Below are 23,828 nucleotides of genomic sequence, written 5' to 3'. Positions count from 1 at the left end.
TATTTTGTATTAAATACTCCAAGCTAATTGTTGCTTATACTGCTGTGTAGATCTAACTCATATGTTAGAGCTAGATTATAATGTAAAGTTCACTGATACATGTGTGCATCTTCAAAGACTGATAGAATGTAACTACCACGTACATATATATATCTGTACAACTACTAAAGATCAATCCAAAGTAAATGTTTTTCCCTTATTATTTTTCAGAACTGTTATGAAATCAGGATCAGAGCTTGTTAAAGCCGGATTACGTGCCTTTTTTGAAAATGCAGCTGAAGACCTTGAAAAAACTTCAGAAAATCTTAAACTTGGAAAATTTACCCATTCACGAACTCAAATCAAGGGCGTTTCACAGAATATCAATTATACTACAGTAGCATTGTTACCAATCTTGACATCAATTTTTGAACATATTTCACAGTATCAGTTTGGAATTGATTTACTTTGTAAGTATTTTATTTTATTTTTGAAGTTTATAATACAAATGGGGCTTAGTAATGATTGCATGAATACAAAGGATGAAATTCTGTTTTCAGTAACACACATTTCAGGCATTACATCTGAAATTAGCTGCATAGTACCTTATTTCTACTGCATGTTTAAAAATAATTCTCCTTAAGTTTCAAATTAATTATGCACAATATTTCTGTAAACATCGAGAGAGAAAAACTAAAATTTCCCCTTAAGTGCTCTCTTGCCAACTGTGTGGATGAGACTAGTTTCCTGTAGAAAATTAAATTATGCTTATTTTTGTTACATATTATTACTTCATTAGATTAAAGGAGACCACTCATTATTAACTCCGTGTGCATTTTTTCATACATTTGAAAACCACTTTAGTTCTTTTAATTTAAATTTTCCTTATTTTTAGCATCGTTTAGTTTAAAATTACTGAAATGCCTCCTTGAGATTCATCAATACGCTGTTTCACAATTTTGTATATATTTGGGTGATCACAGTTCCAAAGTAGCAGATAATTAAAAGATTGATAGCCATTAAAAGACTTTCTTTAAAAAGGTGGGAGGCCTTTAGATCGTGTTCCAGAGGTTAGACACACAGACTGATGTGGTTTAGCTTGAAATTTTACTCTGTGAGTGTGATAACTTGCAATATCTTATCAGCAACTATCTGCTGGCTTCTTGGAATGTCTGATGATCTGTTAGGTTTTGGAATGAATGTGGATGACAGACCAGGTATCAGAGAAATTGAAGATATATGTGTAGAGTATTGACAGCCTAGAATGTTCAGTCATACATGTGCTAAAAGTTTTAGACACCGTTTATTAGAATGTGTAAAACAGATGTTTAATATTTGGAAAGTAGTCTTTAGTTGAATAAATACTGATTATCTACTTCCTATTTTCCTCTAGTGGGTGATGTACAAGTTTCATGTTACAGAATTCTTTGTAGCCTCTATTCCCTTGGGACCGGGAAGAACATCTATGTTGAAAGGTACTGAGGGAAAAACTCAGCATGTAAAACTTTCTCTTCTTTAGGAGTGTGTTGTTTAGGTAATAAAGCAGTGTGAATGAAAGGTGAGTCTGAACAATATGAGCACATTTAAAATATACTTTAGCTGGAATGTAGTTGCCTATATCTTAGGGTTCAATTCCACACAAAAAAACCCAACAATAAAACTAAATAGAAGCAAACAACTCATCCTGCATATGACAGTGTATCTGCAGGGAATTTATTTTTCCCATAGGAAAAGCTAAATTTTTCCATGGGTTGCCATTAAGGATTCCAAAGTTCGGCTATTGCATGTTGCTGTGATAAGTAGGCTGAGTACTAAGTAGACTGCGTCTGTCTCACACGTAAGTTTATAGAGTTCTCAAAACAGTTGTCCTGAGCATACGTAGACCATTCTGACAGCCTTTAACTCTACAAAGGAAACCACTTTACCAGTTACTGGCATTTTAAAAAGAGTTGGGTCTACAGTTCCTTTAAGCATCTGATTGCTCTATGTTCTAAGCCCTGGATTTTAGATCCTCTTCCAATAAAAGAGGCTCAAATTCATATTTGCTACTTCAGAAAAGAGAACCCTAATTGTTGGTCAGTCACAAGACAGGAACGAAGGTAATCTTAACCCTTCCTAAGGCTTTAGGTTAGGCACTTTTAATGTTCTTTCTTACAATGAAAAGTTTAAGATCCACAGGGCCTGAGAGAGAGACTAAACTGGAGGAAATACGACTCTGTAGTCTGGTTAGGAGGGGCTTTCCCTAGTATGAGGAATGCTGGTCTCCCTTCCTTCAGTAATTCTTTCATGCAAAATGCAAGAGCAGTCTGGTGGACAGACTGTCTCTTTCCTCCCACTCTGCATGAATGTACATGTGTGCACACGCTCATTCTTTTGTATGTGCACATTCACTCATTTGTATGTCCATGACTAAGTTACAAAACTATACTCTTTCTTCTCTTTCTGGGCTTGAAAATTTAAGCGCTTTTGACACAGATCTTATAGGCAAAATAGGAAGCACCTTACCCTCAGGGTCTTCTCGTAGGAAATAAAATGTGATTGTGTTTGAGTTGCCTTTTAATGAGAAGAGCTGGCAGCACAGGCCTCCACTTGATTGGTAAGAGCTATAAGCCCTGGACAGCTACATTAAATGTTGGTGTTAGCAGCATCACCTTTTCCTACTGCAGTTGTCATCTTAGAGGGGAAGAGTGATCAGATCAGATATATCCGAGGAAAAGAATTAGTCTCCTACGGCTGTGTGAGAGGTTTCCAACTGTGGATTTCACTTAGTTTGGTTTTCACTAGACTCGCTCAGGCTCTTAAATTAAGGTTGTAGGCAGACATCAGTGTCTGTGTAGGAGGTAGGACTTCAAACACACTGCTCAGTATTTCAGCAAAACTTAGAAGTGAATGATTGAGCTGACTTGAACAGCAATTCAAGTAAACAATGCTCAGATTTAGGATCAAAGTGCAGTTTTTCTCCTAGTGAATTTTGGCAGGGACATTAAGAAGTTTTACCTTCCATTGCAAGATGAGTCATACTTCACTTTTCATAGGTGAACATCACTTTTCATGGCTGAAATAGTTTAGCTGATTCTGCAAGACTCCTGTCTGCCAGGGCCCAGGACTAACACCAAGTTCGATTGCTGCTGCAGCCTTGTGGCAAACTTCCATTGTCATGGGTTTTATTCTTTGTACAAAGAGTGTTTATCTTGTTTAGGATGTTGGAGATGTTTCTGATTTCTCTGTGGACCTTTCTTCTCTAAATGTCTCTGTGGTTCATAAATGTTGAGGATTGGATGCAAAATGCAGTAGTCCTTGACTACCATGAGCCCTAAAGCTCTACTAGCAAGTGTAGTATCATTGCTGTAGGCATTCTGACTATGAATTCTATACCCATGTACCCATTTCTTTTCATTCACTACATCAGAAATTCAGGTCCTAAATTTGGGGTTGAATACCCTTTTCATACCCAGTACCCCAAAATTTTATGTCTCGTTATGGTGTCTTGGTCTTTTCCTGGTTAGTTTATAGAAACACATTTCCAAATGATTTTTAGCACAAATGATGAAATATCTGTATCAATAATAAGAAATACAAACTTCTGCATAAATTAAGAAATTATAGCACTTTTTTTATGTATGTAGTTAAATATGACAAAACTAACTGCTGTTCGGTCATACATACATATCCAGATTGTTCAGTTCAAGACTTCAGTTTGACTTATTTGAGGCTTCTCAAAATGAAGACTGCCAAAGATGCAAGGAAGTCTTGCATCTTGTTATAACAATAGTATACTAGGAAATGCTTCTTCATGACTACCATCAGTCGGTGGTCTTTTATCTTGCTTTGATTTTTCAAAGTCTAGTCGATTTCATTACATTTCAAGTGTTTTCCACTTCCTCCAAGGCTTGGACATCAGCCCCTGACAGTTCTTCCTCAATCTTTGGAGCAAGTGTTTGCAGTTAGTTGTCTTCCTAACATATTTTGTCTAAAGGGTTAATTTGGCTTTTCTTTAAGTACCTTTTACTCCATTCATTCTGTTGAACCACTCAGTTCCCTGAGTGATTTATTTTACGTTATTTTCTTTTTATGTCAGTGACTATATCCTCCAAAATTATTCTTATCTTTTCTAATTTCTGTCCTGCAAAATTATAGGCTTTCCCTTGGTTTCTCATATTTAGGAATTCCAAATGACAGAAAATATCCGTATACTTGGAGTAATTTTCTTAGCCTTGTTGTATATTTGTTCACCTTCTCATCTTTCGGCTTCTTGGTATCCTCCTTTCATATAGGAAGTTGTGTATGCATAAGCTAGAAGGCAGGACAGGGAACAGAATGAAGCCCCCATAATTCAAGGGGAAATGGCGAGTGACGTGCTGCACCACTTAGACACACACACAAGTCTATGGGGCTGGATGGGATCCACCCAAGCATACTGAGGGAGCTGGCAGGAGTGCTCACCAGCCACTTTCCATCATTTATCAGCAGTCCTGACTAACCAGGGAGATTCCAGTAACTGGAGGTTAGCAAATGTGATGCCCATCCACAAGAAGGGCTGGAAGGAGGATTACAGGCCTGTCAGCCTGACCTTGGTGCCTGGGAAGGTCATGGAACAGATGATCCTGAGTGACATTATGTGGCACATGAAGGACAACCAGACAATCAGGCCCAGTCAGCATGGGTTCATGAAAGGCAGGTCCTGCTTGACAAACCTGATCTCCTTCTATGACAAGGTGACCCACTTAGTGGATGAGGGAAAGGCTGTGGATGTTGTTTACCTGGACTTTAGTAAGGCATTTGACAGTGTTTTGACACAGCATTCTCCTGGAGAAACTGGCTGCTCATGGCTTGGGTGGGCATACCCTTCACTGGGAAAAAACTGTCTGGATGGCTGGGTCCAAAGAGTTGTGGTGAATGGAGTTAGATCCAGTTGACGTCCAGTCATGAGTGGTGTTCCCCAGGGCTTAGTAATGGGGCCGATTCCTTTTAATACCTTTATCAATGATCTGGATGAGGAGATCGATTGCACCCTCAGTAAGTTTGCAGATGACACCAAGGTGGGTGGGAGTGTTGATGTGCTTGAGGGTAGGAAGGCTCTGCAGAGGGACCTGGACAGGCTGTATCGATGGTCCGAGGCCAATGGTATGAGGTTCAACAAGGCCAAGTGCCGGGTCCTGCACTGGGGTCACAACAACCCCATGCAGCACTACAGGCTTGGGGAAGAGTGGCTGGAAAGCTGTCTGGACCTGGGGGTGTTGGTTGACAGCCTGCTAAATAAGATCCAGCAGCATGCCCAGGTGGGCGAGAAGGCCAACAGCATCCTGGCCTGCATCAGGAACAGCATGGTGAGTAGGACAAGTGATTGTCCCCTGTACTGGGCACTGGTGAGGCCCCACCTTGGATACTGTGTCCAGTTTTGGGCCCCTCACTGCAAGAAAGACATTGAGGTGCTGGAGTGTGTCCAGAGAAGGGCAGTGCAGCTGGTGAGCTAGAGAATAAGTCTTATGAGGAGCAGCTGAGGGAACTGGGGTTGTTTAGTCTGGAGAAAAGGAGGCTGAGGGGAGACCTTATCACTCCCTACAACTACCTGAAAGGAGGATGTAGAGAGGTGGGTGTCAGTCTTTTCTCCCAAGTAACAAATGGTAGGACAAGAGGAAATGGCCTCACATTGCACCAGGGGATGTTTACGATGGATTTTAGGAAAAAATTCTTCACTGAAAAGGTTGTCAAGCATTGGAACAGGATGCCTGGGGAAGTGGTTGAGTCACTATCCCTGGAGGTGTTTAAAAGACATGTAGACGTGGTGCTTAGGGTGGTTTTGGCAGTGTTAGGTCAATGGTTGGACTCAATGATCTTAAAGGTCCCTTCCAACCTAGATTATTCTACAATTCTATTATGATACTGTTACGCATGTGATTAAATAACCTCAGTGCATTAGTCTTTTCACATTACTTTTTAATACGCGTTTGGGTACACATGTATATATATACACACACACTAAGTTTTTCCTTATTGATCCAACAGAAGACAAAGATGTAGTAAAATATCCTGTGCATCTTTCGTTACAATTTAAATTGGAAGAGAACATTGCTGTGCTCTAAAATATAGTAGGCATTGTAACATTATGAAATATTTGTTTTTTAATGAAATGTTCAATGGTTGCTATCTGTGATACTAATGCATCATGTATTCTGTTGCAAAATGTACATTATATAGATGGTCAGAATGTAAGGAAAATGACATAGATATATATAGGTGGAGGACATAGTTTCTTTTTAATTTTGTGGTAATTGAATTCTGCATTTTCCATTTCTTTGATGTCAGTAAAACAAAGGTAAATTGTAGTAATTCTGTACAGAGAATGAATGAGAATTCACCCTTGAAATAGAGTGGTATTATGTAAATCATGTTGCATTAAATACCCAAGTGAACAAAAATAATTTTTATAATGTTTTTCAATTTTGTCAAGGCCATTGCTTTTGCCAATTTCTTTTGTTTCTCCTGCAACAAAAGAAGTTGGAGGGTATATTGTTGTACATCTCTTCACATTACAGCGTGGTTGTGAAATCAAAATTGATATAGGCAGTTGAAGATGAGGTAGCAGATGGGTCACAATCTTTGACTTTAGGTAATACAATGAGGAAGGCTTTGTTGACACTAAGGAGTCTTAAAAAGATTGTCATTACTCCTGGAGGTTGAACAATCATAGAATCATAGAATAGTTTGGGTTGGAATGGACCTTTAAAGGTCATCTAGCCAACCCCCCCCTGCAGTAAGCAGGGACATCTTTAACTACATCAGGTTGCTCAGAGCCCCATCCAACCTGACCTTGAATGTTTCCAGGGATGGGGCATCTACCACCTCTCTGGGCAACCTCTTCCAGTGTTTCATGCCCTCATCATAAAAAATTTCTTCCTTATATCTAGTCTAAATGTTCCCTCTTTTAGTTTAAAGCCATTACCCCTTGTCCTATTGCAACTGCTAAAGAGTTTGTCCCCATCTTTCTTGTAAGCCCTCTTTAAGTACGAAAGGCTGCAATAAGGTCTTCCCAGAGCTTTCTCTTCTCCAGGCTCAACAACCCCAACTCTCTCAGCCAGTCTTCACAGGAGGAGTGTTCCATCCCTCTGATCATTTTTGCGGCCCTCATCTGGACCCCCTCAACAGGTCCATTTCTATTCCAAAAAAAACTTAAGAGCTTCAAAGGATGAAAGATATGTGCTATCTTTATCCAATCTGTATGTCAAGCATAACAAAATCTGTAAGGCGTCTTCTATAAACAATGCTTCAGAACTTCAAGAGAGCATCCTAGCTTTAGTTTTAAGCCAATGTGAGTCTGATGTTATGCTGAAAAGGATTGTCTCAGCCACTCTTGCACCTTCATCTGTACATTTCCATGCCTTTCTGGTTTTTTCTGGTGAATAGTGTTTATGCAGCCAGATCATGAGCATGTTTGGTTGCTGTTGGTTTGGCTTGGTCAATTTTGTTTTTACAGTGAGGTTTATTTTTAGCTGAACCTGTTCCTTCATCCAGCTTATCAAGATGCTATCTGAGCTTTAGTGCTAGCACAGAACAAATAGGAACATGGGAAGGTTGTGTGGGAGAATGCAGAATTGTCCCTTTCCGAACACACCACACGGAATGCCCTAAAGTCGTGACATCGGTCTTCAGTGAGTAGCAGTAGTGTTTCTCATCATTTGACTATGTAAATGGTATAATGGGTGAAGCAAAAGATATCTATATATGTATAAATCCAGAAAATAAGTGAAATATTGAAAAACAGTATGACTGCCAAAACAAATTTCTATTGATTATATGTATTTGCTTCTTGTTTAAGCAAACTGAAGGTATAATAAGAATATGCAGTTACTAATCTCTTCTTTGTGCCTATTCTAGACGTGTTTTCGATGGTTTGTAGTCACACAGTTGCACTGTGGAGCAGTTTACTTTTAATATCCAATACTTGGTAGAGCTTCTTTTTTTTTTTTTTTTAAACTGTGTTTCCTATACCACTATAAATTCTAGTTATTTTGTTCATGTGAAAAATGCAATTTCTCAAAATTGTCAAATAGTTTCCAATGTATTAAAAAGGTAAACTAAATTAGCAATAAATGTTAATGCTGCTTTATAACGCATGCAAGACATTGAAAGTCTAGTGAAATACTTTTCCTCTCAGGTAACTTTTAGTGCCTCTCATATACAGGCAGCGTCCCGCACTTGGTGAGTGCTTAGCATCTCTTGCAGCAGCCATTCCAGTAGCGTTCCTTGAACCTTCTCTCAACCATTACAACCCATTGTCTGTCTTCAACACAAAAAGTGCAAGAGAAAGAGCGAGTAAGTACTGTTCTCATAGTCAAAGAGCGTATTATGTTACAAAAATTTTTAGTAAATTGTACAGTTGTGTTCTTTTTAGCAAAATGCAAGAGATATAATATTTATGAGAACAGACAATTATCTATATTTTTTGTTGTCTTACCAATACTCCAATGCAGTTTGGTATAGGGAGTTGCTGACAGAATATGACTTTGATTCCATGAAGCCTTAATCTAAGAAGAGTCCTTCTACACAGTTTTTCTTCACTTGCTTTTCGCCTCACTCACTCTTGAATGACTCTCATATCTTAAAGCATTTCGGTATTTTTCTCATTGATTTTTGTAAGAGTAATTACCTGCCCAAATCATTGTTACTATAAACAAACAAACAAAAAAAATGTAGGTAGATCTATTCCATATGATTCACAAGTTTTTACAAATAAAAGCAGTTATGGAATAGCTTGTGCTAGCCCTTCCTTCCTGTCAGCTATACTTTATAGGAGCAGCATTAATGGAAGAAGAATTTTGCTAGAGCAACTGGCATTAGATTATGATGGGTTGTTAACTGCTGAACAAACACACTTCAGTTTCTAGTACAAGCATCTGACAACCGGAATTCTTTCCTGGCATTTTTGTTGGGAGATAGATGTGCAGAGTTCGTGAACTAGGTACAGTTTAATTTTAAGCTCACCCATAATTTTGAGCTGTTTGTTTCGTTTTCCCTGAGGATGATTTAATCTTTTGCAAATTGACAAGAAAGTTGTGAATGATTATGGAAACAGTGTCCAGAGTTTATCCAATATTGATATAAGCTCTCAGTTCTGCCCCTTTACATAGTTGGGCTGTTCATCAGATAATTGCAGGACACCTTACAGTAAAGCCTTAGCTTTCCGGCAGCTATCGTCTACACCAGTGCTATATGCATATCATCAGAAAGACAAAATTTATGAAATGAGAGACCTGTGTATACCCCAAAGTCTTACTATAGTTATGTCTGCCCAAGATGGTGACAGAAAAACAACCTGAGTGATGTTATTTGTATTTAGGTTCTAAACATTGATGAACATAGATGTTGTCTTTTATTTTGTTAATGAGTCTTTTGCTTTTCTACCCTTACTTGCAGTTTTAGGTATGCCTGATACAGTAGAAGAGATGTGTCCAGAGATCCCTCAGTTAGATGGACTAATAAAGGAAATTAATGATTTAGCAGAGTCTGGAGCAAGGTATACTGAAATGCCGCATGTAATTGAGGTTATCTTACCCATGCTATGCAACTATTTATCCTACTGGTGGGAAAGAGGCCCTGAGAGTGTTCCTCAAAGTGCTGGGCCTTGCTGTACAATGATAACATCTGAGCACCTGAGCATCATTCTTGGAAACATTCTGAAAATCATTAACAACAATCTGGGAATAGATGAAGCATCTTGGATGAAAAGAATTGCAGGTACTGTAAATATTTTTAAAGAGTAATTGTACCTGATAACATTTAATTATTTTGCTACGCTTTACCATATTACCCAGTGATATAATAATAATAAATTGTAATTAAAAACAGCAGGAAAGAAAGATGAAGAGTAGATAAGTAATAATAAGAGAAAGATATTTTAATTTTTGAAATTTTTTGTTATTATTTTAATGCATGCATTGTAGCATCACTGTAAGCAGAGAGCTTTCTATACAACGTAATGGATTTTGAAAATCTTACCTTCTCTATGCACTGTATAAGAGCCTTAGCATTTAATTTGGAATTGTGAATCCCATTAATTTTCAAGACACATAAGGACTGATTATTGCAGTGGAGGATATAAGTCCTGTGAATTCTGTTCATGAAATATCAGGACAAAAGGGAAATACAGTGTATATGGTGAGATAATCCCAGGAGTAACCCAAGTTCAGAATTAGTTGCTTTGCCTGAGCTACTAAATGAGCAGAAAGATTTCTCAAAATGTCCTGTAACACTTAGTAGCTAGCTAGCTAACTGAAGAAATTTACTGTATTATTTTATCATTCATCTTAAAAGTGTAAGAGTATCTATAATATGCAATAAGGTGGTTCAAGAAAATCTATGTAAAGGTAATAATTTCCTGCTAAATTCTAATGCCCCATTGATACTGGGTTTTCAGTATTTTTTTAAATACTGGAACATCTTTAATAATAACAAGGACTCCATTAAAATTCAGTAATAAGTTTGATGCTTAATTGTAGAGACCACTGCTTGCAGTTTTGTAGTGTCTGCTTGTGTGCATAAGGAGGTAATGTACTAATGTGGTTCTTGTGGTTTTGACTCAGGTGATCTGTATTTTATTGCTAATGCTTGTACAAAGTAGATCTATTGTCTTGCATTAGTCATTCATTCTCTGCATTGTAGCTTGCCCAAGGTAAAAGAGGTAAAGGAATTCTTCCAGAATACTGTCTTCTGACTATTTTCTGACACTATGCAAAAAAAACCACGCAACAAAAAAAACCCCAACAGTACTTCTGTGAGGACTTTGTGTCTCAATGCCTACTTTGTTTAGATTTTAAGTTAGAGACGTGTGACTTTGCCAAAACCATGGTAGTTTAGTTGACATAAGACCGAAATACTTATGATCTGAATTCCCAGTAACTAATTTTCAATCTCTCAATACACACAGTTGTTACAAAGCTATATTCTTATTTTTATTAATAATTTTATGATGCTCCAGAAATAGGTGAAGCACTATGACCTTTATGTTTTCTAGAACTGCAAAGTTTCATATTAATACAATGAAAAACATCAATTATGCATTAATCATAGGATTATCTATATTTTTATGTATAGTTTATGCTCAACCCATCATCAGCAAAGCCAGGCCTGATCTGCTCAAAACTCACTTTATTCCAACACTGGATAAATTGAAGAAGAAAGCTATAAAGATTGTGATGGAAGAGGAGCAACTGAGAGCAGATAGTAAAACTGACACCCAAGAAGCTGAGCTACTCATTCTCGATGAGTTTGCTGTTCTTTGTAGAGACCTTTACGCCTTCTATCCAATGTTGATACGTTATGTAGACAACAACAGGTAAATAAAAATTAATAATTAAAGTCACACTTATTAGTTAATGTACTGGAGTCCATGATCAGATAATCAGAAAGAACGTTTAATGTTATGCTAAGAATCAGAACCTGAGTATTTTAAGATTCTTAACTTATAGAATGATGGACCTTGAATTCACACCATCTTCTCACATCCTTTTGGCTTATTTTATTCTATTGTAACTGCACTATTATCATTGAGAATGCATTTCCTGACCAGACTTGTTATATATGCTACCACAGCCCAATGACATCACAAATGAACATGCCTTTCAAAAATTAAAGTGTCTAAAACCCTTAACTGTTAATGAATGGCTGAAAAAAAAATTTTGCCTCAATTGAATCATTCTGTCCATAGATAATACCACAAAGATGTTAATCTTTTGTGTTGTTTTTTTTTTTTTTTAAGATGGAAATAAAAAGTGTTTGGACAACATTGTATTGCCTTTGGAATAATAAGAAGTTTTTCTCCTCAACCATTTACTGAAGGATTATCCTGTGCCTACACTTTCCTTTTCCTTTGTCCCAGAAGAGTGTCTGAAGTATCTGTAGTATCTCAGTATCTACAGTATCTTAATCCTATCCTGAACAACATTGTTCTTCTGTACACAATCGTTGCCTACTTACATTTTTTAGGTGTTAGTTTTTAGGTGTTAGTACATATTAGGCTAGTTAGGAGCATTTTCATTGCATGCATGATCATTATGCTGTGAACCAGTTTACACCGAGAATGATTTGCTTTTTCTTGATGAACTGAGGGCTTTACTATGTCAGACCTTGCTGGCAAGGAAACACTTAAAATTTTTTAAAAACACAAATGTAACTGGGCTGTGGAGAAATCCAACTAGAGAGATAGAGTTAGTAAGCATAATTTAAAATGTAATAGTTCCTTCCATGTCTGCTGTCGGATACCCACTTTATGTATGGTCATATCAATGAATTTTAATTTAGAGTCACTTAAGAGGGCTGCATCTGTTAGTTCATTTGCCCATGTTTTCTGAGCATCCTTGTGCAGACCAGCCTAGACTGAAGTTGTATTAGTTCCTGGATTACAAAAATAAACCAATTGAAGTAATCAGTTCTTACAGCTCTACCCACTCATTCATTTCCCTGTACTATTCCTCCTCTCCCTATTATAGTTTTCTCCTTTGAATCAACACAAAGTTCTGATAATGAAGTTTTATTATGAAAAAAAATAGAGAAATAGAGAAATACTCAGAGAAACGGTTTTGCTTTTCAGTCAGGTTTGTTTTCTAGTCTGGTTTGCAGAATAGGCACAAAAGCATTTGTTGGCACCATGGGGAGCAGGAGCAGGCAGAAATAAGTAGCCAAGAATTGGGAGTTTTGTTGGAGATGAGTTAAGCTGCTATGAAAAATGGTGGCTCTAACTTTGGTCATGGAAAATTGAAATGATTCTCATTAAATTCCAAGATTAACTATACAAATGTAACCTGATTTATTAAATAGAAGTTGTTATACTCAGTTGTCTTATTTTAAATGTCTTATTTGAAATTCCTTTTGTTTTTGTAATTAGAGCCAATTGGCTAAAGAAACCAGATGCGGATTCTGATGAACTCTTTCGAATGGTAGCTGAAGTTTTTATCCTGTGGTGTAAATCACATGTAAGATAAGACACACACTTTTTCCTCCATTTCATTCTATCTTTAAATATGAATGTGGTACACACAGATGAATTAAACTTGTGGTGATTTTTTTTTTTTCATCTTTAGAATTTCAAAAGAGAAGAACAAAATTTTGTGATTCAGAATGAAATCAACAATTTGGCATTTTTAACAGGAGACACCAAGAGCAAGATGTCTAAAGTAAGTTAATATAAATTTGTGAATCAGTTAAATCTTCGGCACATGTTTAGTATGTTGTAAGAAGGCTCTGAAAATCTACTCACATTGCAGCTGCGGTGCTGGTAGAAGAAACAAAAAATAGTTTTGCTTCTTGATGATAGACACGACAACTACTATGCAAAATATAGGCTATGTACCTTAGAGTTATTTATTAAATGTCTGCTAAGCAGTCAAAGAGAGAAGATTAAAATAAAGGTCTCGATTTGAAAAAGTTACACAGCTAAGAGAACATGGATTGTAATACATAATATGGGTTGCTGACCTTTCAGGAAAAAAAGAAAGGTAGACTATTTTATAAAAGCGAGTGAAGAAACATTGGTTGCCTGATCTTTTTTTGTGGATGTCAATCAGTATGGTTCTGTTGACCTTGATGGAGGAATGCTGTCTTTGCATATACCTCTTTATTCATACATATAGCATGGCACATGGGCACTGTTCTTCTACTTTCTTTTTAATGACAACATTGATTTCTTTTTTGCTTGTTTTCAATATGACCGGCTGCTGACATGATGGCTGGAAAGTTGCATTTGTTACCTGTATAATAGAGAAAATGCATGTTGTCAAAGTAAAAAATGACGCTTTGACAGTAGCTGAGGAAGATTGCCTTACTCAACTAAAGCCAGTTGAAGACTACTTCCAAATCATTGTTGGTAAATGTAGCAAAGAAGCCCTTATTTTATTTATATTTGTAATGTATTTGGAGGAATCCTATTTTGAAAGTGTTCCAGAGAAATGGTAGGATTATTGTTTTGTATTTCACTATATTTGATTGTCTGTAACCTAGCTACTGTAAGTCCAACTTTAGAGAATAGAGAGTCAGATAAGATGTGCCATTACATTTCTTAATTCTCTTAAAAAACATTTGCTTCTTTTATGTTATATTATTTTAAATTCTGAAACTTGGTTAAGTCAAATCCTGATATTGGAAAGTTTACAAGCAAAATTAACAGATTTTCTGATTGTCATTAGTTCATGATTGGCACTGAACAGCAATTCAAACTATACATATTTGAAGAAAACTAAACTTTTTAATGTGTTCTTGTTTTCAAGATGCAGTTCCTTGAATTTCTGTGATAGAATTGAAATGTTTGTATATTCTCATTAGCGAGATGCGTAGTGGGCACTGACCAGGCTATTTGATGATCAGTCGCACAATAGCAGAGTCTAACGTGTTGCTCTGTGCTTTTATCATACGGTAATCACTACACATACATTTAATACATATACTTCGACATTTATATGTTAGAATTGGCCTGAGGAGCAGAGAATTAGGTGTACTTTTTTAAAAACATGATAGATTAGAATCAGGTGATTCTTATTTAATCTAAATTGTGTCTCACTGCAGTATTGATAATAGGATAATATGATGTAAACTGTTAATGTCACATTTGAGTCAGTCTGGCATGGCAGGAATGACAAAACAAATCTTTAGAAACTAAAGAGTAGATATCCCTCAGACTGCTCCATTTCGGATGAAATCACAGGAATTTAACATCAAGAAGCTATATGACCCAAATTTGAGAGAATTTGGTTTTGAGATTACATTTTCAGATACCTGTTGTGTATATTTAAATATTTATACATAAGAGGGATGTAGATGCATATGTCAATGCACTTTTCTTCATATGGGGATACAGTACTGAGAGATTATATATTTTTTTATATGCATGTAATTTTTGGTAAGCATATTAATATCAAATCACAGTGCTCAAGGACACTATGCATGGTTATTGCTAATATAGGGAAAAATAAAAGATTGTATTGTTGATAACTTAATATTTTATTAATATGGTACCATATGTGCAGGAGTGATTGCAGAACAGCTGATCATTTGGATAGGTGTTTGTTTCATGATGACTTAAATACCGTGATAGAATACATGAGACATCTTTTAGAAGTGTTGTATTGCTTTTCTGTACATGGTTTCTAAGCAGGAAATTGATAACATTTCATAATATGTAATGAAAGTTATCTAAACCCAGCACAGTCATGAAAGCATATATTTAGATCTGAATGTTTTTTTTAGGACTGCATAGTTCAGAATAAACAAGAAATTATCATACATAACTGAATTTCAGGATTACCTGCAAGGTTTGATACTTATTTATATCTTCAGAGAACAATCAGTAGAGGACATTACATTAGGGAACATTATTTTTATAATTTCTTGATTTAATATGAACATTAACTCAGGAGGCAGTGTGCTAACAGAAAAATTACCACTTTCCTCTTTATTCACATTCTTTTTAGTGGAAGCAGTCATATCCATTATTTATCTAACATGAGATTGGATAGATAACGGTGAATATGAACATTGGCTATTACAGCTCTCCCAAGACAGAACAGTTTGGGGGGTCTTAAAAGGAGTAAGGCCCCATGTTGATCTCAGATGCCTTTAGACAACTGTCTGCCTTACAACCAAGACTTCGTATTCTTCCTAAAATAGAAGATACTGTGATAGTAAGGTGTGATATATCAAGTATGGAAGGTTCTATATCTTTACATACCATATGCAGAAAAAAATATGCAGAGCATGAAGGATTAGGATTACATTAGTTATTGGTAGATAATAGCAGTGGTAACAAATGATTCATAATTACAATCAATACAATGATTAAGTACCCATTGTATTTTGAGTCTACAATATTAACTTTGTTAATATTTTCTGAAATGAATGTATTAACAGCTGAGCAAGTTTTTTAATTTTTCTTTTCTAAAAAAATGGCAGCAGATTGCTCGGAGGGGAATGGTAAGTTAGAGAACTTGCAGTCCGAGAGGGACTGGTAACTTAGATTGCATTGAAATAACAGATTTGTGATAGAAGTGTTGAAATGGAGAATTTAAACACATTCAACTCCACTAATCTGTTATTTTTGAACCCTTCATAGGCTTGTTAATAAAATAGCATTTTGATTAAGATGCAATGATGTCCTATTGTGTTTTACAGCTAATTGGTATAAAAGACTAAACCTGTCCATTCACATGTACACAATAAAAGTGTAATACGTATGTGGGCAATTTTTCTGTGTAAGTTTTGGAATCTAAATGAATGTGTGGCTGGATATATAACCTCATTTGCTAAACACTTGCATATCCTCCTGAAGTTTTATTTGACTGGCCCTCATTGTTAATTTTTTTGTGTCTATTTTTAAAAAGCATTTGGATAGACCTATTACGGAAGTTTGAGGCAGTCATAAAATCCAAGTTTGTTTTACAAAACAACGTTGTGGTTTGTGCCCATTTGTAATATGTGACATATATAATTTGCAAATTTATGATAATTAGAGGGTTTTGTGTTAGTATTTTCTGCAAGAATTTTACATCTCTTCTTTGAGATTATTTCAATTGCATAGAAAATATTTCCTTTAGATATACTATGGTAAATCATGAGTGGATTATGTTTACGGTCATCTTTAATAAATGAAATATAATTAATGTCTTGTCTTTACTTACCTTTGATGTATATCTGCTGAGCCATGTCTGTGCAGCATCTACATATTTCACGCAATTGAAATTTTCAATTAAAATTTGCTGTTTCTCTGAGTAAGGTATTGAAGATTCTGAGGTGCTTAAACTTAATTTGATGATTAGTCTTTCAGTCTTTCTTGACTCAACGCTGATTTTCTTCACTATGTTATATTAATATAGTAAGATATAAAAAGAGATTGTAATAATAGCCTGGCTTAAACATTTTGAAGCTAATTCAAGTATCACAGGAAAACAAAGTTACTATATTATCACAGAAGGGGGAGCTTGTTTGTGTTTATGGTTTTTTCTGTTTGTTTTTAACCAACAATTTTGTATAGTATTTTCCCATGCCTGGTTAAAGATTCTTTTGAGTAACAGTTGAGTTTTTTTGCCATTTTACCATAACTACATGGTTTTGTTGTTGTCTTCTTAAGATTGCCTGACACAATGATAATACAGTGTTGACTGTGGAATACATGTTTATTTAAGTGTACTTAGGGTATTAACATAATAAACAGGAAAAAAAACTGTTTATGTATGAGAGTTACAATTTAGTTTACAATAGTATTCCCAAAGTGGGTACTGCTGAGAGATAACTGCTTAAGTCAAGGTTTCTCTCAGGCTGTCTTCAAAAGGATAATGAGCTATGCAATGGGAAAATACATCTATAAATGAAATGCTGCATCTTCACAGTGATAGTTTGATTTCCATTTCTAAACATCGTTTTTTTCAATCATATTTTGGTGGGGAAAAGAGATGGAAAGAGCTATTTTGGTGAAAATGTGAATATTTTTCGTTATTTGACTATCCAGAGTTCCAGACACCTTCCTGCTTTTAACAATATTGGGAAAAGATGCAGTAATTAGTATATTGATGTACTTACTTACTAGACGTACTTCCTTATATGCTGAAGCAACAAATGGTAGGGCTAAATAGTGACAGATAAATTCAGAAGTTCAATCATTTAATAAGGATTAAGCTGAATAAAAATTATTTCACTAGGAACTTACAGTCTATAGTTTTAGCTAAAAACTTATACTATTTTTGTTGTCCTGATAAAGCTAAGTAAGTTTATTACTAACTTGTAAAATTATCATCTTTTCATCTTTTACTTATGTTTTTTTCCCTTTACTTTTCTTTCACACAGGCCATGCAAGTAAAGGTACAGGTCAAAGTGCATGATGTGTCTTTGTTTTAGATTTAGAGATGATCAGGCTCCAAGCATTCTTTCCATTGATCATAGCAGTGGCGTCACAAAGTGAAGGCCCAGGTTCCACCTACTATAAATTTTCTCCAATTTAAAGTGTCAGTATTTGACCAGAGACGCTGAAATTCCCTTTGGCACTCCCACACATTGCTTAATGTGAAAATGTAGTAAAGTTACCTTTTGTAATTATTTTAGATGTACATTCCGCCTCTGCTGTCTTTCTGCATTATGATTTTTTTGCTAATATATTGAAGCAGACATTGTAAAAGCAATGCCTAAGTAGAGTCATCAGAAACATGTATTTTGCTTTTGATATTCAATAAAAATATATGGGAGAAATGTGATGTAACCCTCTCTGTAGATGAATAGAAGACTGTATTAGAGCCATGAAATTTAAATAAGTTGTAGAGTTCAAATCCTACCTTTTTGCAAAATTAAAATGATCTTTATGAAGGATGTGAGATGTAACAAAGCCTTTGAATAATACTTGCTTCTTTTATGTATTTGATATATTCAAAATGTTCTTTGTTTCCAGTGAACCATAGTTCACCTTCCTTTGCATAATTCATTTTTATCTTTTTTTAATATGAATTTCTAATATAGAAGAGTACTTTCCAACCTATGGCATGTTCTTCATTGGTGAAACAGAATGAACAGCAAAATGGAGCATAAAACCCTTTCATCTTTCCCATCACCATGTGTGCTGAGAAGCACACATGATGCTGTGAAGAGTTTTTAATTAATTAAATTGGAGGCATAAGTTAAAAAGTGAGCAGTTGTGTTAAACTGATAGACCCGATTTCATGCTTTGCTATTGTCAAACTTCCCCAGGTATACGGAGTAGGGTTTAATGAATGCTCTCATGAGAACCTTAGAAAATTGAAAATTTAAGGAGGATTGGAAATGCTAAAAATATTAATTCCATCACAACCAGTTTTAACTGATCTTTTTTTTACAGTATAAATAAATTATTTCTTAATTTTGGTTGTATATTTAATTATTATGAATCTACTGGAGATTCTGTATTTCTTTTTCTGTATATATTTGTTGAAGAAATGTCCATTTGTGTGTTTAAATCCTCAGACAAGTAAGATCATTAAGTGCTGTTAGGCAACTAGATTATATCATTCTTGTTGAGGTCCTTCTAGCACAGATAATTGTTTAGGCAAAAGACATCCAATTTAATGCTTTACATATTAAATGAAGGTATTGTGTTTGCTCATATTGGTGCATATTAGAACTGAAGGAGGCATAATTTTATTGTCTTTAGGCTTCTGTCTGTGACTCTACTTACACATTTTCCAGCAGGAGTTGTGAATTCACAGGCAGCAGAATTTGATGGCAAAGGCAGAATGGATCTTCGTTTCATGTTTTAAAAATGTTCTGGTTTTAAGGTTCACCTATCTTGTCCATACCTTGTTATTAATCTCAAATGAAACTAAAGAAAATTGGATGTGTAAAATGCCCTCAAGCACACAGATGCAGAAGAGTAACCCAGTGTCTCTCCTTCATTTCCTTTTTTTTTTTTAATATATCTGTAACATATTTTGTTATTTATTATTTAAGATGCATAGTGACGCCACTGGGATACAGCGATACATTGTGGGATATGTTTGTCTGCTGTCAATGTAGAGTACAAATAATGTCATTATTATAGCCATTACATCACTGCTATTTCTAAGGCACTTCCAAAAGCAAAGCTTTGAGGCAAAGTACTCTCTTGCAATTGTTAGTTCCTTAAGAAAGGAAGCCACATCCATTGTGTGTTCCCTCTGACAGGCAAAAAGTTCAACACCAGCTATGTACACAGAGATTCACCATCTAGAAGACAGAATTTGCCAAAATTTACCACTGAGTAGAATACGTATGCCTGCTGGTTTTACTTCCAGTGATTACTGTGATAATAGTGTGGTAATAATTGGTAAATAATGAATTGCAGTGGATTCTGCTGGATCCTAATGTGTAACTACATAATGCATTATAAAAACAGTAGTCAGTAAAACTTAATTGACAGAGGGAAAAGGATGTGGAGGGTTAAATGCAAGCATTTGCTCTTTTGTAGTGTTGTATAAGCCTGGAGGCCTAGTCCTGAAATCTTATCTTAGGCAAAACTCCCCTTGAGTGTAGTAGGAGTTTAATCTAGGTACAGAATTCAGAACTGGGCTATTTTTATGTTGTTGTTTACCACATGTTCATTAAATATCTAGGTCTGTTCTAAAGATTTTGGTTCGCTGTCTCATAAATGAAAATTTGTGCGTGAAATATTGTTGTACAATGTCTGTTTTAAGAAGATAGGGCAGATGTTATTCTGTTGTGCTGTTTACTTCTCTGTCTCTTTTGGTTTCCTTTTCCTATTACTCATGATCTCCAAAGATGCAAACGACTTAATTTTTCATCCCAGAGTTACATACTTTAGCCAAAGCCAAAGGGCCGTGCTTTTCCCAGAGGCACTAATTCATTGGCATTTTATTGCATTGAATCAAAGCCTTTTAGATACTGCTATTTTTCAGTTGAGACAAATCAGGCAATATTAATTCATTCAGATCCTGGATAACTGTCTTTATGTAAGTTTCTAACAAAAATGTAAATATCCTGAATTTGTCTCTGTAACATTGAGAACTAATAGTGTCCCCTGAGACTGACTCAGCTTTTAATTTTAGGGTTATTTATGATTTGAGAGGTAAGATCCAGAAAACATAGTTAGATTCACACATATGAATGCACACAAAAGTATGCTACTGCTATTAAAATATTACTCTTACTGCAATTTCTGCATTGGCACACACCAAAAATATTCCTTTACATTTTCTGTTCAAGACTCTACACCCTTCCTCTAATGTAGCATTTTTAAGTACTGTATCAGGAACATAGTTTCCTCGGACCATTAGGGGAAGAGCGTGTTGGAAAAGTATATGATCCACAGAATTACAGTAATTTACTTTTCTATTTTTTTAATTATAGTCTGGAGGACAAGATCAAGAGAGAAAGAAGTCAAAACGTAGAGGGGATTTGTACTCCATACAAACATCCTTGATTGTAGCTGCACTTAAAAAGATGCTTCCTATTGGTTTGAATATGTGTACTCCTGGAGATCAAGAGCTCATCTCTTTGGCCAAGACTAGATACAGCTATGTAAGTGTATACTTTGTAATAGTGTTTAATGCAAAATAAGCAGAACTTCATAAACTGAACTTTGAGGCATAGGTACCTAAGCAGTCAATATAATTAAATATATCAATGTACTGTAAGCAATTATAGCTATTAATTGTGCTTTCCCAAGAAAAAGCGGGGTGTATAGACAGCTGCCATCATTTCCATGTAATTTTCCTTTTGTATACAATATACGTTTTTACATATGCATACTCATTTGAACCAAATAGTGAAATACTATTAGTTAGCTTTAATTCTTTTCAAATTTTAATCCTTGTTTTGTGGTAAAAATTAAAGAAAGCCTTTGTCCCAGACCCTTCTGGTAACTTAACTTTGAAAACAAAAGAGGTTAAGTTTCAATATTAAAATAATAGCTGTTCTATGCTGTATATGTTCTTACGAGATTAATCATAACGTGAATTGAAAAATACTTCTACCTTTCTACAGAGGGACACTGATGATGAAGTCAAAGAACATTTACGCAACAATTTACATTTGCAGGAAAAGGTAATATTAAAAAAATCTGTCTTAAAAATGGTGGTGTGCACTTTTAAAACACAAAAGTTACAATATTTTTGTTTATTGTGATACTTAAAAAAATAAAGGGAATGTGAAAAGCTATTAGAAAAATTGCCATTTTAACATTTTTTTCCTTCATAATTTTTTCATGACAATAATTAGTTTATTTATAGCTTTGGCTGGTATTTTCAAGTTTGAGCAATTCCTATAGAATAGGACAGTGTAAAGAATTGATATATTGTTTTTTCTAAAGCTATAATAACTTAAAATCAACTTGATCCAAGCAAAAAATAAAATTAAAACTATTGTATTTCAGCTTCTGTTCTTAATCTTAACTTGCACTTTTAAAGTGACTATGATAAAATAAGAAAAGCTTGTGTCATCTTAACAGTTAAGAGTTTTACAAGCACATTTATGTTCCTATTATTTATATGCTGAATACACTGTCAAAGGTGATACCAAAATGGAGTCGTCCTCATTCTGTAAATAATAAATAATTTAGATCATTGCCTGCGGTCTTTGAACATAGTAGGAGCAACTCATTTATCTGTCATGGGAGATGACTGTCTGGTTGCTATAAACTTGTGCTCATAAATTTAGATTAGACACACTAAGTAATTCTAATACGTTTTTTCTATTTTTGTCTTGCAAAAAAAATCCAAAACCTTGGGCTGTAATTCTTCACCTACTGAAATTCCAGCTGTCTTTTATAGACTCCATAAAACAGCTTTCCACTATCAGTAGAAAAGTCCAGAATCGAAGGCCATTTTTCTGAGCAGCTAGCAGATGTTAATTTTGACTAAAATGGGACAGATGAAGTGAGCGTATCTATAACGTTCTTTATTATACTATGAGAATAGTGGTGGTAGTCAAATTCAGTATCTTCATTCAGCAGCTTACATACAAAATATGTTGGTTTTTAGTCTGATGATCCAGCTGTGAAATGGCAGTTAAATCTGTACAAAGACATTTTGAAGAGTGATGAACCTACTGACCCAGAGAGAAATGTGGAACGTGTGCAGAGGATATCGGCTGCTCTGTATCATCTGGAACAGGTAAATAGTTAAATGTCTATGCTGTGTTTGTTTTAAAGTAGTATGAGGTTTTTTCCTTGTAGAGATTATTTCAACTTCAGTGAGTGTCATTATTAAAGTTTCCAAATAAAAATTACTTTTGCACATCCGTGCACACACGCATACAGATGTGTATATGTAAAGTTTTTAATGTAATCTACTGAAGTGCCTCAATTTAGCCTCAGGGACAACTGAGGATGTATTTCCCTCTGCAAAACTTTGTGAACAGTTGCAAAAAGTATAGTATACAACTCGTCACAATCCAGTAGCTGAAAACTCTGTAATTTTAGGAAGAGATGTTTGCATGTGTACTTATTTTTAATATACTGGGTTTAGCCCATCTCCTACTTCTGCACCTGAGGATGCCGTAGCAACTTTTGAATCATTGGCCTGTTCATTCAAATGATACAATGTAATACAAAAAGGCTTTTGTACACTTCCCCCATAAAGTTAATCCATTTCATTCACAAGTGATACAGCACAGAAATTCATTTCCATGAACAACTGAATATGCATCATTAGAAACAGACAAAATAATCTTTTTCAAATTTTACCAAGGAGTCCCACACGTGAGGTACTGTGCCATCTTGAGCTTTTGTGTATAAACTGAGAGGTGCTATACATAAGGCCCCCAGTATCTTTTCATACCAATTTGAAATCAAAAACCAAAACCCCAAATAAACAGGTTTTTTTTTCAGATGGTGGGGAGTGTTTGTAGCATTTTCTCATTTGCATACTACATTAACCACCAGCTAAAAATAAATTGTTGAATAAAAGCTGAAGAGTTTCCATTGTACGTACTAGAAGATATTTTCCCATAGGTTGAACAACCACTGAGATCAAAGAAAGCTGTTTGGCACAAACTCCTGTCAAAACAACGCAAAAGGGCTGTTGTTGCGTGTTTCAGAATGGCACCATTATACAACCTGCCAAGGTAAATAGCTTAAAGATTTATTTTTTTGTAACTTTCGTTTACATTTCTGAGTGCAAATATTGCTTGTGTGTATGCCTACAAATTTGTTGATTGTTAGGCCTACGTAATTTTGTTTAAGAGACAGAAGAGACAGTTATCAGCTTATTCCTCACAGCAGCAAAACACTTGTCTCATGACAAATACCCAGTGGGGGAAAAGACCATAGGAATTACACTGCTTCAAACCCCAAATGCTTTGTTTTTGTCAGCTGTTACTCCATATAGTTCCTCAAGTTATCTGTGAAAATTGTT

General features: G+C 35.3%; 1 protein-coding gene across 7 annotated transcripts in view; it reads left to right on the top strand.

Moving 5' to 3' along the window:
- The window catches only part of RYR3 (ryanodine receptor 3), a 237,272-nt gene that overhangs the window by 176,795 nt on the left and 36,649 nt on the right, over positions 1–23,828 (top strand). For 6 of the 7 annotated variants that reach the window (XM_074584986.1, XM_074584985.1, XM_074584984.1 and 3 more), the window contains exons 63-73: positions 211–449; positions 1,373–1,454; positions 8,162–8,292; positions 9,394–9,714; positions 11,071–11,311; positions 12,860–12,947; positions 13,056–13,148; positions 20,824–20,994; positions 21,460–21,519; positions 22,455–22,586; positions 23,426–23,538. In XM_074584986.1, coding sequence (XP_074441087.1) covers positions 211–449; positions 1,373–1,454; positions 8,162–8,292; positions 9,394–9,714; positions 11,071–11,311; positions 12,860–12,947; positions 13,056–13,148; positions 20,824–20,994; positions 21,460–21,519; positions 22,455–22,586; positions 23,426–23,538 — 1,671 coding nt within the window. Of the gene's footprint in view, positions 1–210; positions 450–1,372; positions 1,455–8,161; positions 8,293–9,393; positions 9,715–11,070; positions 11,312–12,859; positions 12,948–13,055; positions 13,149–17,802; positions 17,818–20,823; positions 20,995–21,459; positions 21,520–22,454; positions 22,587–23,425; positions 23,539–23,828 lie in introns of all 7 variants that reach the window. The other variant, XM_074584980.1, reaches the window with a different exon arrangement.

The sequence above is a fragment of the Larus michahellis genome, chromosome 4, assembly GCF_964199755.1.
Source record: "Larus michahellis chromosome 4, bLarMic1.1, whole genome shotgun sequence".
NCBI classification, from domain to species: Eukaryota; Metazoa; Chordata; class Aves; order Charadriiformes; family Laridae; genus Larus; species Larus michahellis.
The sequence above is the reverse complement of the archived record's forward strand: the minus strand, read 5'-3'. Positions and strand labels throughout refer to the sequence as shown.